Source organism: Colobus angolensis, unplaced genomic scaffold (genome assembly GCF_000951035.1).
Source record: "Colobus angolensis palliatus isolate OR3802 unplaced genomic scaffold, Cang.pa_1.0 Scaffold222, whole genome shotgun sequence".
Classification (NCBI taxonomy): Eukaryota; Metazoa; Chordata; class Mammalia; order Primates; family Cercopithecidae; genus Colobus; species Colobus angolensis.
The window spans coordinates 1829060-1843630 of NW_012115400.1; the positions used below are offsets into that span (position 1 = coordinate 1829060).

Here is a 14571-nt window from a genome sequence, read left to right on the forward strand (position 1 = left end):
CCCCGTCCCGCGGCCCCCAGCCGCCCCCAACCCCGCCCCACGGGCCCGGCGCCATGAGTGAGCTGGAGCAACTGAGACAGGAGGCCGAGCAGCTCCGGAACCAGATCCGGGTGAGGGCCTGGTGCGGTATGGGCCGATCGTGTGTACACCGCCCAGTGCTCTGGACCGGGCTGGGTGAGGGTGTTGGTGGGGGAAGGGGGAGGGCGGGCCCCTTAATGGCTCAGAATCTGATTTTGTCCACTCCTGTCTTCTCACCCTCTCCTACCCATCCTGTCTTCTCTTGCATCTCTCTGGCTCTACCATTCCCTATAGGATGCCCGAAAAGCATGTGGGGACTCAACACTGACCCAGGTGAGGGCACTCGGTGGTCAGGAGGTGACTGGGGTTGGAGGGGCAAGGATCAGAGGCCAGTGCTCGCTGCAGTCCTGCTACCTGGGCCTCCCTGAGCCCATTCTGTCTCTACCTCCAGATCACAGCTGGGCTGGACCCAGTGGGGAGAATCCAGATGAGGACCCGGAGGACCCTCCGTGGGCACCTGGCAAAGATCTATGCCATGCACTGGGGGACCGACTCAAGGTGTGTGTGTGCGCGGGCTGGCGCTGTGGGCCGAGTTTCTAGCAGGCTGTGGGAACAGCCTCCGATCTGGCGGGGTGAGTAGGCCACCAGAATACCCAGAGTAAGTCTGGAAATAAGGTGACTCCCAGACATGCCCGCCAGACCTGGACAGGCAGGACCATGCTGGTGAGAACTTGTGGGCTGCAGCTGGAGACTGTCTCTCAGGTGGCTCACACCTGTAATCCCACCATGTGGGGAGGCCAGGGCAGGATCACTTGAGCTCAGGAGTTTTGAGACCAGCCTGGGCAACATAGTGAGACCCTGTCTCTACTAAAAATTGAAAAATGAGCCGGGTGTGGTGGTGCCCACCTTGTCGTCCCAGCTATGTGGGGGAGGCTGAGGTGGGAGGATCACTTGAGCCTAGGAATTCTAGGCTGCAGTGAGCTGTGATGGTGCCAGTGCACTCCAGCCTGGACAACAGAGACCCTACCTTCTCCCACCCCATGGGAAGGGGGTGTGTCTTGCTTTCACGCCATCCTTCCGCTCTCCCTACACCGTTCCCCACCAGGCTGCTGGTCAGCGCCTCGCAGGATGGGAAGCTCATCATCTGGGACAGCTACACCACCAATAAGGTAGGGGGGTGCGGGGTGCGGGGGGGCAGGGTCACAGGGCCCTGACTGGCTCTAACCCTGGCGCTGCCCCTGCTCCACAGGTCCACGCCATCCCGCTGCGCTCCTCCTGGGTCATGACCTGTGCCTATGCGCCCTCAGGGAACTTTGTGGCCTGTGGGGGGTTGGACAACATCTGCTCCATCTACAGCCTCAAGACTCGCGAGGGCAACGTCAGGGTCAGCCGGGAGCTGCCTGGCCACACTGGTGAGGGGCCTGGCCCGGCTAGCACCCTTTTTGGGGTTGGGGGGTGCGCTGCCCTCCGTGTGGAGACCTGGCTGACTAGCTCCTTCCCCAGGGTACCTGTCGTGCTGCCGCTTCCTGGATGACAACCAAATCATCACCAGCTCTGGGGATACCACCTGGTGAGGCTCTGCCAGGGCTGAACAGTCTGGGCGAACCCACACTTCCTGCCTCAGGGGCCACTGTCCCAGTGCTCAGCAGGCAGTGTGCACTGTAGCCTCTCTCTCCTGGTGGGCACTAAGGGGGTCAGGGAGGGATGCATCCCCTCCCCACCTAAGGCTCTGAGAAGAGCCTCCCTGAACCCTTTCACAGGGTTGGGCTCATGTGGTGGGGCGGGGAGGGCAGGGACTCTGTTCTTTGCCCCGTCTTTTATCTTTTCCTTCTTCCTGTCACCTCTCCAGTGCCCTGTGGGACATTGAGACAGGCCAGCAGACAGTGGGTTTTGCTGGACACAGTGGGGATGTGATGTCCCTGTCCCTGGCCCCCGATGGCCGCACGTTTGTGTCAGGCGCCTGTGATGCCTCTATCAAGCTGTGGGACGTGAGGGATTCCATGTGCCGACAGACCTTCATCGGCCACGAATCCGACATCAACGCGGTGGCTGTGAGTTCTGGGGCGAGCTGGGCCAGGCCCTCTCCACCAGGCTCCCGGCCCTGCCCCTCGCCCTCACCCCATCCTGGTCCTGTGTCCTGCAGTTCTTCCCCAACGGCTATGCCTTCACCACCGGCTCTGATGACGCCACGTGCCGCCTCTTCGACCTGCGGGCCGATCAGGAGCTCCTCATGTACTCTCATGACAACATCATCTGTGGCATCACCTCTGTTGCCTTCTCACGCAGCGGCCGGCTGCTGCTCGCTGGCTACGACGACTTCAACTGCAACATCTGGGATGCCATGAAGGGCGACCGTGCAGGTGAGAGCTGGGGGCCCAGGCTGGGCGGGTGGGGACCTGGAGCCTAGGCCAAATGGGTTCTGACTTTTCCTTTCCTCACAGGGGTCCTCGCTGGCCACGACAACCGTGTGAGCTGCCTTGGGGTCACCGATGATGGCATGGCTGTGGCCACTGGCTCCTGGGACTCCTTCCTCAAGATCTGGAACTAACAGCCCCACCCCCGCTGGGCCCAGGCCGGGAGGGGCCCTGCCCACGCCCACACTACAGGCCAGGGCTGAGGGGCTGGGCGCACTCCCAGCGCCCTTCCCTGGGCCACGGGGCCTTGGGTCCCTGCCCTCCCACCCAGGTTTGGTTCCTCCCGGGGCCCCCACTGTGGAGATAAAAAGGGGATGGAATGGGGGAAGAGGAGGGGCAGGAGGCCCTCATCCTTCTGCTGCCCTGGGGTTGGGGCCTCACCCCTCTGGAGGGCCAGAGGCAGGAGGTGGAAACCCCAGGGGCTGGCTTTTTTAAAAACTGGTTTTATTTTAATTTTTATTATATTTTCAGTTTTTCCATAAAGGAGCCAATTCCAACTCTGTACCTGGTCTCTACCCTTACTGTGTCCTCGTTTCTGAACTTTGCTACCTGAGGGCTGCTGGGGGTGTGGGTGGTGGGGAGGGTATGGGGCCCGCCAGGCAGCTGGGGCTGGGGACAGGGTCTGCACTCTCCCTCAGCCCAAAGCCTTCCATCCAGAGGTTGTTGGATAAGCAGCCCCCCACCGTGGTCTCCCCCATCAGGCTGCTGACCAGAGCCAGCCTGACCAGGCGGACCCTGCTCGGAGCTCCTAGTTCCCAACTCTGCGCAGAGCCACTCATCCCCATGGCTCTCCCCAGATAACGAGCAGCGGAGGCAGAACGGGAGAACACACACCAAGTTTTATTGGGAGAAGGGAGTATTTACAGGAGCAGGTAAAGAGGGAAGTCACACAGGGTGGAGAGGGGGCGGGGAGATTGTGGGTACAAGGCAGACAGGGAACACGGCGACCCCTGCACCCACCCCAACCCCAGGAAGGGCAGGGGAGCAGCGAGGGCCCAGGAAGACCGGGGCCGGGGGAAGGACAGCAACAGGGTCTGAGTCCCTGGGCAGGGGGGCTCAGGGGCTTGTAAACATTGACCACTCTCAGAAAGGGATGGGGGTGGGAGAGGGCTCCCCCTATACTTCCTCACAGGGTTAAGGCCTCTCCAGGCTCATGGGCCCCCTAAATCCAAAGTCTCTTTAGCTGGGGAGAAGGGGCAGGAAGAGACAGGAAGAGTGTCCCCCTTCCCCTGCATTGGCTGCGGCAGGGGTGGGGGGGTTACATTCAGTCACAACAGGAGTCTCCCCAACACCTGGCAAGAGGGAAGGGGAGCTGGGGGCCAGCAGCAGCAAACACTCCCCCCGGCCCGTCACCCCTTATTGCTTTAGAGAGAATATTGTCTTTTCAGGGACGCTAACACTGTGGGAACCAGGGAGAAGCAGGTGGGGGCCCCCCACCCCGAGGCCAGCTTGATCCCCCAACACTGACCTAGTTGCCACTTTGGTGCCAAAAAAAAAAAACCCTAACAACAAAAAACCAAACACCATCTTTCTGGGGCTAGATGGGGAAAGAGAGGGGCCACTCCCCACGTCCCCAGGGCAGGAGGGAGAAATACATTCATGGAGGGAGGCAGTGGCGGAGCCTTGCCCTAATACTGCACTCTGAGCAATGAGGTCAATGGGAGGAGCTGGATGAGAAACCCAAAAGACAAAACTGTTACAAAACCCAAAATGGGTGGAGACGAACCCAAGTAGGGGACTGGGAATAAGTGGGTGAGCAATAGAAGGGGCAGCCTCCCCTGACCCAGGAGCCGCACGCTTCTCTTCACCCCAACCTTACCCAACGGTAAAAAGCGCATCATATCAGACCCGGGAGACCTCCTGCTCCTCTCCCATTTGGTCGGCGGAGGGGTCAGGTGCAGAGCTGGGTGGTCCATACCTCACAAGCTGGCTGCAGGTTGGGGCCCCAAGTGGCAGCCCCTCCACTGCAACCCTAAGCCCAAAGCCACCCACTCCTTGCCTTTGAGGCCCCTCCTCCTGCCCCCTTCACGGGAGAAACAGCTCAGCCTTCTCTCTGCAGCCTCCGGAGCAATCATCCACCCCCGCCGCTCACAGAGGTGAGGCAGGAGCCAGGCAGGGATGAGGTGGGGGCTTGCGGCCCAAAGAATACATTCACGTGGCAAGGCAGAGAGCTGGGGCTTTCAGGTTCAAACCCAGGGTGTCCCCCAAAATGGCAGCAGTGGGGGACGCCCCTCACCAGGGCCAGAGTCAGAGTACTGCTGCCCCACCCTGCCAGCCAGAGAGGTTGGCACAGCCTGGTCCCTCCCATCTACTCGGCCAGCACAGGATGGCAGCCAGAGAGCTGGGGCAGCTCTTCCAATTTGTGCAACTGTCCCCCAAAGCAGCAAAGCCAAGGGGCTACTTTGGCCCCACCCTGGACACCTCAGCCAGCCCCGGCAAAAGGAGCTGCTCACAGCGGGTCCCGTGGGCGGGGCTCAGACAGGCCTCCTGTGCAAACTGCTGGCCCCCAGCCTCCAGTTACCCCATGGCCCACCTTCCCGGGGGGGGGGGTAAGTGTGGCCTTGGGGGCCAGGCAGGACAGGTCCACGGGGCCTGTGTCCCCACTGCCCCAAAATAACAGTGTGTTTTTTCTTTCAGCCTCTTAACCATTTTTTTTTCATTTTTCATCTTTTTTCTTAAAAAAACAAAAAACAAAAATCCTGTGGACCTTCCATCGTCACACCCACTATCCTCACAGCGGGAAGGGGTGTTTAGAGTCTAGTTTTTAACAATATTTTTGCCTCTCCTAACTTTTCTTCAAAGTCGTTTAAAATAAAAAAAAAATAATAAAAAGAAAACCCCCTCCCCCAGTCTGTAAAGTGCCTCGTGGTGGGTGAGTTAAGGTGCATCGTGTGTTTGTAACAAGTGCTGGGGACCCCGCCCCTGCCTCCTCCTCTGCTCCCTGCAGGGAGCCTGCAGGCTGGGACCCTCGGTCCATGCCGCCGCAGCCGCCCTGGCCTACAGCCCAGGGGCTGGGGGTCCGGGCTGGTCAGTAGTCATCCACGCTCTCGATCTCACCAGAAGATCCGTGCAGGGAGTACCCTGAAGCCGGGGAGAAGCTGCGTCTGAGCTCTCTCCTGGGCTCCTCCTGCCCTGTGCCAAGGAAGTCCCACTCCTGCCCCAGCCCAGCTCACCCAGGATGCTGGGGTCTGAGTGCAGCATCAGTGCCCGCCTCTTGGCCTTGCTGCCCTCCCCGGGGCCGAGTTTGGTGCTGTGGTTGGCCTGGAAGGCCGTCTGCAGGGAGGGGCTGCTCAGCCACGCCTCCTAGGGCAACGGAGAGGAGGCTGAAGGTCAAGAAGTGCCAGGCAAGCCCACCCCAGCTACTGGTGCCGGGTGCCTCACCTGCTGCTGCTGCCGCTGTTGGCTGGCTTTCTGCTTGGCCCTCCGCTCCAGGAATTGTTTGGCAAATTCTTTGGCTTCCAGCGTGTCCCCCAGGCAGGAACGGATATAATCGTGGACATCATAGGGGGATTCCACCTCCTTGAGGATCGCTACAGCCATGGGCACTGCAGGATGAGCGAGGGCTGTCAGGGCCACCTGGCCAGGTCTGGAGCCCCAGGCCCCGCCCACTTCCTGGGAGCCGCTCACGCACCGTCCAGGCTGCCTGTGGCGCTCAGTGTGTGCAGCATCTGCTCACACCACTGGGTGAAGCCATCCTGGGGCCTGGGGATGCCCTGCAGCAGCTTCAGCAGCTTCTCTTCTTCCTCCGTCTTTTTGCGAATGGGCCGACCCGATAGGTGGCTGTACGAGTCACTTAAGGGGGTGGGTGAGTCAGGGTCGGAAAGCAGCTGGTGGGGGCGGGAGAGTCTGCCACCCCAAGCCTCCAGGTGCCACGCCCACCTGAGAGATGGGCTGCTCCGGCTGTTCTTCAGGCCGAGGCCGCGGACCAGGCTCCCGCCGCTCTTGGGGGTGTCCTCCCAGAGCCCCAGGCCGCTGCTGCCGCCCCCACTCTTGTCTGGCCCGCCCCATAGCGGCCCAGCCTCAGACACCCACTGGTTCAGGGGGGCAGTGCCCAGGCCCCCAAGCTGCTATAGATGGCAGAAGATAAGAGTGGCTCAAACAAAGGCACCCCAGAAAAGCAGACTGGGAGGCTTGTTTAGGTGACAAAAGGAGAGGGGTGAGGCGAGGGCCACAAGAGCTGTTGCCATCACAGGAAGGGCTGGGGTTTGGGCTGCACAAGTCTGGGCTCAGTGATCCCCCTCCCTGTGCCACCCTGGAAACCGCATGGGGGGGTCCTGGGAGGTTCCTGGCCTGCTCACCACTCGGTGGTTGGGGGCCTGGGCCCGAGCTGGCTCCCGAGGTGGGGGCTGTTTGTGCAGCTGCCGCTCGCCCTCCAGCTGCAACTCCAGGAGTGTCTTCATGGACAGCCCCTGCTTGGCCAGGCCAGCCCAGAGTGGGGGCGGGGAGCTGGGCGCGGGGGGCACGGGGACTGCCTGCTGCTGCTGCTGCTGTAGCAACTTCAGCAACAGCTCCTGCTGCCGCACCTAAGAGGGACACAGTGAGGGGACCTGGCAAGGGCTCTCTCCCCAGCCAGGTGAGGCTCGGGAGCACCCACCTGCTTGCGCCGAAACAGCTCTTCCTCCTCTTGCCGCCGCTTCTGCTCCTCCTGCTGCTGCTGCTGGCGGCGCTTCTCCTCCCGGCGCTTGCGTTCCTCTTCCTCCCGCTTCGCCCTGAGCTCCACTTCTCTGCGCTCCTGGAACTGAGACCAGTGGCTGATGAGAGGGGAGAGCTGCAGGGGACAGCTTGGGGCCTGCCTCGGTCCACCCTTTCATTCCCAGGGCCCTCAGCCCCAGGATGCCTACTCACTTTATGTTGTAGCTGGAGTTGTTCTAGAATTGGACCCTGAGTCGAAGAGTTAATTGGTATGTCCCAAAGACTGGCCTCACCACCTGCAGGGGGCAGAGGCAGCTGCAGGTGGGCACTCGGGCCAACTGATCCAGTCCAGCCACGGCAGTGGGCTCCCCAGCCAGAATGGCAACTAGGGGTGCAAGGGTGGGGAGCAGACCCCGGACCCCAGTTCACCTGGAGACTGCCTTGGGGGTGGGGGCCAGGCAGGCCACACACCTGACTGTGATGAGGCTGAGGTATGTACGTCCCAGAGGCGGCCCGAATCCGGCACCGACAAGGACCGGCTCATCGTCGGGAGCAGGTTCTGGTCCCCGCCTCTGAGGAGCAAATCGTGGATTCTCAGGACCCCAAATCCATCTCTGGTCTGCCCCCGTTCCCTACCCCGTATCCCGAGGGCTAGCATGCGCCCCGCACCTGGGGGGTTTGAGCGCCTGGAGCTGCTGCAGGAATGCCGTGAGCTGCTGCTGCTGCTGCTGCTGCTGCTGCTGCTGCGGCGGCGGCGGCGTCAGGTCCCCCAGAGCTGCCTTTTCTCGGAGCGCGCATTGTGGGAGCTGGCGGCTGCAAATGGGACAGTGGAGGTGGTGGGCCACAGAGCCAGCGCCGGGCCTTCTCCCAGCCCACCCCAGGCCCCCCATACCTGCTGACCAGCTGAAGAAACTGCTGGTGCTGCAGCTGCTGGTACAAGGCAGCTGCGGCCAGCTCCTGCTGTTTCTTCAGCCGCTCCTGGTCCATGTTTCCCTGCTCGGGTGAGAGTTCGGCCAGTGCCCGCAGCACGGAAGAGGGGACTCTGCTGGACTCCTGCCCGCACCCCTTACACCCTGTCCCTCCATGCAGGGGAGAGGCGGCTCACCAGCAGTGGGGGTGGTGAGGGCCCTGGGGCAAAGGGCACACGGCCCCACATCTTGATCACCTCGCCTAGCGGCTGGAAGCCCTCATCACAGCCCCGCTTCACCAGCAGCGACATGGAGAAGTAGCCAGCCTGGAACCACTCTGCCATCTCCTGTGTCGTGAAGGGGCCTGGACAGGGAGTGAGGGAGCAGGAGAACCACTGCGGTCACAGGGTAGGCCAGAGACACCCTGAACCAGAACGGCCCTGGGCAGCCCTCCCATCCCACACAGGTACCTTGGATCTCGCCCTGCGGATCCTTGTAGAACCACTTCCGGGCAGCTCCATGGCTGAGTGGGAGGGCAGTGGCGGCTGCAGAGTGGCGCAGGCCCTGGGTCTGCATGGCAGCCGTGAACTGCTCCTCCTCTAAGGAGCTGTCCTGCAGGGAGGCCACCAGCTTCTCCGCCTCCTGGAAGCCCAGGAAGAGAAGAAAGTCTCAGCTGCCAATCTCAGCAACATCAGGATGGGGATAGAGCTTGAGCTGGGACCGGGGCTGGGGCCAAGCAGGTCAGGTCAGGAGAAGTGTGAAGGGTCCCTCCCACTTTCTCAGGCCCCCACACCTGCTGCAGGTGCTTTAAGCCTTCATCATCCTCCAGATCTCCGGGTGGGCCAGCAGGGGAGCCCACCCCGGGACTCAGCTGGATCCCCCGAATATCATCTGGAAGGCATGAGGACAGGAGGTGGAAGGGAGGGCGGCAAGGAGACAAGATAGCCTCTGCCCACCCTCACTCCAGAACACTGAGCTCTTGCCATGGCTCCTCAATGTGAATGAACTGTGTGCCCACCCCCACAAGAAGGGACCACTTTCTCTCACAGCCCCAGGGCACCCAGGAGGTAGGTCATCCTCCCTTCCTACCTTCAGCCACTGGGGGCTCTTTCTTGGCAGCTTCATCCCCATCCCCGTTTGTCCCCCAGAGTGGGCCCAGGGTGGGTAGTGGGGACGGGGAGCTGGACTTCTCCTCCTGCGGAGGCAGTGGGGTCAGCTCCTTCCCACCTAGAAGAGGAAGATAGCCAGAGTTCAGAACCAAGGGCTGGGCCTGCCACGCGAGTGAGCACAAGCCCTTGAGTGTGTGGCTGGACCCTCCCCTGGGCCAAGTCCACCACTTCACTTGGGTCAACTCAACTAATGGTTGAGCGGGAATGCGGTGCCCTGACCCTTGCCTCCATGTGCCAGACGTGGCAGGAACATATCAACACTGCACAACACCACACAACCTGGCAGACTTCACCCCAGGTTCTGCAGTTTCTTCGAGGGACTTTCAAAGGTCATTCTGATTATGCCCGATTTCTATCTGGTACACTGCCTTGAAGACATGGCTCTGCTACCCCCTGGTTCCTCCCCACCTATCAACACTCTTCTTCCACTTCTAAGTAGCCTGATCCACCAAGTGCCCAGCCTGGCAAAGAATCCCCATGCCAGCCTGGCCTGGCCCCAGGCCCGCTGGGCACCCCACAGGCTCACCCGCCTCAGGCCCTTCTTCCTCTAGCCCTTCGGAAGGTTCCTCCTCCTCCTCCTCCAGCCCTTGGAAGTCCAGCTCCTGCTCCTCAGGAATGGGCTCCTTGGGGCCCTTCTGCATGGGGCGGGGGTCGGGGGCAGAGAACAGCTGGGTGGGTGGGGAGAAAGAGGACCCCAGCAGGGCAGGTTCCCACCCTTGCCTCCTCACAGATACCTTGAGAGGCAAGAAGGCCCCAGAGGCATCAAAGGTGCCCATTTCTTCATCCTCATCGTCCAGGCACCACTCTGGGAGCCCATCCTTGTCCTCCTCAAAGCCGTCAGGCACTCGGCAACGCCGCAGGTGAGAGCTGCCTCCCCCTCCCCGCCCCTCTTCTTCACCACACCCGCCTCGATCCCCTCGCAAATCAAATTCAAACTTGCGCCTCCGTTCCCCATGTTCCCGCCAGCCAGCAGAGCGGGGACCGCCATCTGCGCAGGAAAAGTCAGGGAGAAAAAGAGTGGGTACCCAAGCGAAGCTGGCGGCCCCCTCTGCTGCAGCTCATGGAGCACCTCCAGGGCTGCTGTCCCAGCCACTCCCACACCAGCCAGCCTCTGCTCCCTCCCGGGGGCTACAGGAGCCCACCCTCTCATGACAGTTCCTGTTCCCCACTGGCCCCACCAATGCTACTGGGCCCCAATCTCACCAGGGCTGGCGGAGCGCCAGCGGTCGCCATCTCGCCGGGGCCCTGCCCCAAGCCTCCAGCTGCCCTCCTCCTCCTCCTCCTGCTCCTCCCGTAAGGAGCGCCAGTTCTCGCTGTCTGAGCGGGCATGCTCCTTCCTTGGGCCAGCCCCTCCCTCCTCAAACCCACATCGTGCTGGGAGATGGAAGAGAGGGGCAGTTATCAGAAAGGCAGCGTGGTACCTGGACCCTCAGGAAACGTGGGGGGCCAGCTCCAGACCCTTCTGCCCCTAGCACCTCCGAAATAAACACCCTCAGACTGGGCCACCCATCTTGATCCTCTCCGCTGCCCCGGCCGCCGCCCTCAGCAACCTCGTACCTCCATCCCGCCTTGCTGACTTCTCAAACCGCCTCTCGCCTCTGCAGGAGGGGAAACGTGTGGGTCAAAAACAGTACAGCCTCCCCACCCACCCTGTGCCTTGTCCACGGTGCCCTGAGGCAGTGGAGGGAGGGAGGGGACAGAGGAAACCAGGGCTCAGGAGAACGGGGATCTCTGACAGGGCTTATCTGGTAGGCCTCTGTTACCCTCTAGCAACAGGAACCAGGCCTCCCTCCCTGGCCTGCCCTGCTCTATGCCACACCCCCTCCTGGCCCCACCTGTCATCCCAGCTCTGGCTGCGCTGGATCTCCCGGGGGCTTCGTCCAAAGGCCCCATCGCCTTCTTCGATGCTTCTTTGGTAAAAGCAGCTGTCACCGCGGCCACGGCCTAGATAAGAGGCCAGATGCACACTGAAACCTGCTGCACGTCCTTAAAGTCAGGGGCCCTGATCTGCCCGCCCCCGGGACACGCCATCACCCCTCTACCTCGGCTCCGCGTGCTGCCCCTGCCTCGGGAGGTGCCAGTCAGGGGGGGGCCAGCCCCTTTCCCCATCAGCCTCAGCACAGCCACACTGTTCACTGACAGGGAGAAGTTTCTCTGAGGAGGGAGCCGGGGCGGGAGTGAGGACCCAGGCACCTGACCACCCCCACTCCCACCCCACAGCACCCACATGGCCTGTCTCCCCAGCACTGGCCCCTCTCCTCCTAGCCCTACCCACGGCCACCCCTCCCGGGCCCCCACAGTCTCAGCTCCTGGCCTGGCCCCACCTGTTCCTCCTCAGTCAGTGGCTCCAGGGCCAGGGGTTGCAGTGGCTCGTCCTGCAGCACCGCGGCAAACTCCTTGTCCTGCAGCTCTTCTGGGACCTGGCGGTCGGGTGGGACAGACAAAAAACCACATGCTGCCAGATCCCCTCCATGGGCAGAGGCCACCGCTGCCAACAACCCTCACCCACGCACTCACCTTGTTCTCCTTGACGTAGAGGGCCAGCATCTCCTCTCGTCCATAGCGGTAATCAGCCAACTTGTATTTGGGCATGGCAGGGGACGGGGGTGGGGAGGCCACGCTGCCGCCCCCAGATAGGGCCCTGAGCCTGGACACGACACAGAGGGAAGAAGACAGAGGTCAGGGCAGCCTGACTGTGCTTTCCTGAATCTCCACGGCAGCCGAGGCACATGTGACTCACCACTCAGGCCCAAAGTTGAGTGTCTCTGCTGCCATCGTGGGGCTGGGCGTGTTTCTGAGAGGCCGGGGGTGGGGAGGAGGGGACCTGGCGTTCACTCTCCAAACACCTGTGGGGGAATGGGGCCATGGAGAACGGCACACAGAGACCTTTCAAGTGCAGGGAGGACACCCCGGGGTACATCCTGGTAGGCATGGCAATGTGCCCCGGACTAGCCGGTGGGTCACCTGGGGTCTAAAAGGACTCACCTGAGCCAGCCACGTGGCCACTCACACCATGAGTTACCCAGAGATGAGTCCAGACGGTGAAAGACCTGGGGGAGGCGAGGAGATGGGAAGCTTGAGTCCTTCCGGCCTCTGTGGGGCAACCTCCCTCAGCCCAGGGCTCACCTGGCAGCCTGGCCCAGGAAGCAGGAGGGCAGGGGCTAGTGCTGGAGTGAACGAGGGTCCCCAAGCCACTGGGAATTGGTCTGGCCTCAGTAGAGCCTGGGAGCGACCTTCACATCTGGGAAAGACCCTTAAGGAGAGCAGAGGAGAGGAGGCAGGGTTCAGGACAAGGCTCTGCTGGCAGCCCTGCCCTACCCTGTATGACGGGAGAGGTCCATTCGCCGGGTGGTATCTCTGGGCATCAGCACCCTCACCACCCTTTCTGGGAGGCTGAGACAGGAGGTGCAGCGCAGAACTCAGAGAGGGAGGCAGCCGAGGCCAGGATGGATGTTCAGGGCAAAGATAAAACAAAAACAAGCAAGCAAGCAAAAACCCACTAGAGCCACAAATAGCTTACAGAGAAAAGGTCAGTTATGGAGAGAAGGATTAGAAATAAATCTAGGAGCAAAATTCTTTCCCTTATGAAAAAAATCACAGTTGGCTGCTCAGAAGCTCAAATCCAGGGGCTTGGTCTGGGGAGAAACCCAGTGAAAAGGAGCAGGAGGTGACTCTAGGGCCACAGACGGGTACATGACGAAGGCACCTCGGGCTGGTTTCCCCCACAGGAATCACACCCAGACCACCGCCCCCAATCAAGAACGGAGGCTGAAACAACCAAGCCACCAAGGGAACGAGGATCTCAGGATACCGGATGGGAAGCAGCCTCTGGCACCATCAGGTGGAAATAAGGTCAGGGCAATGGAGGCTGGTGGGGGTGCAGCGGCAGCCTGTTCCTCTAAGGGACGATGGAGGGGACTCTCAGGATGAGGCACATCCCTGGGGCCCCGGGCAGAGGACTCAGGCGGGTAGGCGGGGTCCAGGCGCTGCAAAGCTGTTGTCACTGGCTGAGAGGGAGGCTGGCCCGGCTTGGTGCTGCAGCTCCCATCAACTCCAGGACGCCACAGTCTGGGAAAGAAGAGGAAGGGGGTTCCACTGGGGTGCTAAGAGAGAAAGGCCATCAGCCCCAGCTGAGCCAGCAGCCCACGACAAGCCGAGGCCTGCTCAGAGTCCCAGCACCCCAGGGGGAAACACAGGGCTCAGAGGCAACTCAGGGCCAGGGTGGCCTCCCCTGGAGCCTCTCCCTTCTCAGCCTCGGCTGGATGCTCCAGTGGTGGTGTGCTCCACGCCACGCAAAGCCACCAGCCTGTCACTGACTGCGGGTGGCCTCCTAGAGCAATCTGGGGACCGGATGAGCCTTGAGAACATGACGCTAAGTGAAACAGACCAGCCAAAAAAGGAGAGTTAGACCTTACTTCTCTTTCATGAGGTCTCTAGAGCAGTCACTCACTAAGGGAGGAAGGTAGAAGGGCAGTCACCAGGGGCTGAGGGGACAGGGAACTGTTGCTGAAAGGCCCAGAGCTTCAACTGAGGAGGAGATCCTGGGGCCGCTGGTAGTCAGGGCCAGACATCAATGTGAGTGTACTCAGTGCCACAGAACACCACAGTTAGAGACAGTTAAAATATCCAAATTTTGGCCGGGCGCGGTGGCTCAAGCCTGTAATCCCAGCACTTTGGGAGGCCGAGACGGGCGGATCACGAGGTCAGGAGATCGAGACCATCCTGGCTAACCATGGCGAAACCCTGTCTCTACTAAAAATACAAAAAAAAAACTAGCTGGGCAACGTGGCGGGCGCCTGTAGTCCCAGCTACTCGGGAGGCTGAGGCAGGAGAATGGCGTGAACCCGGGAGGCGGAGCTTGCAGTGAGCTGAGATCCAGCCACCGCACTCCAGCCTGGGCGGCAGAGCGAGACTCCGTCTCAAAAAAAAAAAAAAAAAAAATCCAAATTTTGTTGTATATTTTACCACAATAATCACTTTTTTAAAAAAGCTTTAGGGAACAAAAGGTATCTGGAGATAACCACTGCATACCTAAGTTTTCCCCACTCCAAGAAAAACACCCCACATTACTTCAAACTAGCCTCAGGAGAGGCTATTTTGAGCCTCCTCCAGTTCATTCCTTCTAGAAGGCCAGAAGCTCATCCTGCAGGCATGAGGGTGGAAGAGGGTAGAACAGAAAAGGGACCACTTGGCCAGCACAATGGCTTATACCTATAATCCCAGCACTGTGGGAGGCTTGAAGAGAGAAGTCCAAGACCAGCCTGAGTAACGAACAAGACCACGACTCTACAGAAACAATTCTAAACATTTTTTTAAAAAGAAAAAGCGGCCAGGCGTGGTGGCTCATGCCTGTAATCCCAGCACTTTGGGAGACCAAGGCAGGAAGATCACCTGAGGTCAGGAGTTTGAGACCAGCCTGGCCAACGTCGC

General features: G+C 60.9%; 2 protein-coding genes across 2 annotated transcripts; one reads left to right on the forward strand and one right to left on the reverse strand.

Annotated features, from left to right (window-relative positions):
* On the forward strand, positions 1-2936 carry GNB2 (guanine nucleotide binding protein (G protein), beta polypeptide 2). Its single transcript, XM_011943924.1, has 9 exons — positions 1-110; positions 313-351; positions 470-576; positions 1124-1187; positions 1268-1430; positions 1522-1588; positions 1868-2069; positions 2162-2378; positions 2460-2936. Exons 1-9 carry the CDS (start codon positions 54-56, stop codon positions 2564-2566), a joined length of 1023 nt encoding a protein of 340 aa, XP_011799314.1. The 5' UTR covers positions 1-53; the 3' UTR covers positions 2567-2936.
* A 316-nt stretch (positions 2937-3252) lies between these two features.
* On the reverse strand, positions 3253-11916 carry GIGYF1 (GRB10 interacting GYF protein 1). Its single transcript, XM_011943925.1, has 24 exons — positions 11882-11916; positions 11659-11788; positions 11466-11561; positions 11184-11295; positions 10977-11085; positions 10699-10739; positions 10345-10515; positions 9876-10129; positions 9668-9776; positions 9062-9199; positions 8766-8863; positions 8443-8614; positions 8170-8336; positions 7957-8057; positions 7734-7877; positions 7536-7636; positions 7278-7360; positions 7027-7170; positions 6731-6955; positions 6312-6499; positions 6064-6224; positions 5814-5977; positions 5606-5735; positions 3253-5513 (listed from the first exon to the last, which is right to left on the reverse strand). The coding sequence occupies exons 1-24, from the start codon at positions 11914-11916 to the stop codon at positions 5461-5463; spliced, it is 3126 nt and encodes a 1041-aa protein (XP_011799315.1). The 3' UTR covers positions 3253-5460.
* Positions 11917-14571: the final 2655 nt, after the last annotated feature.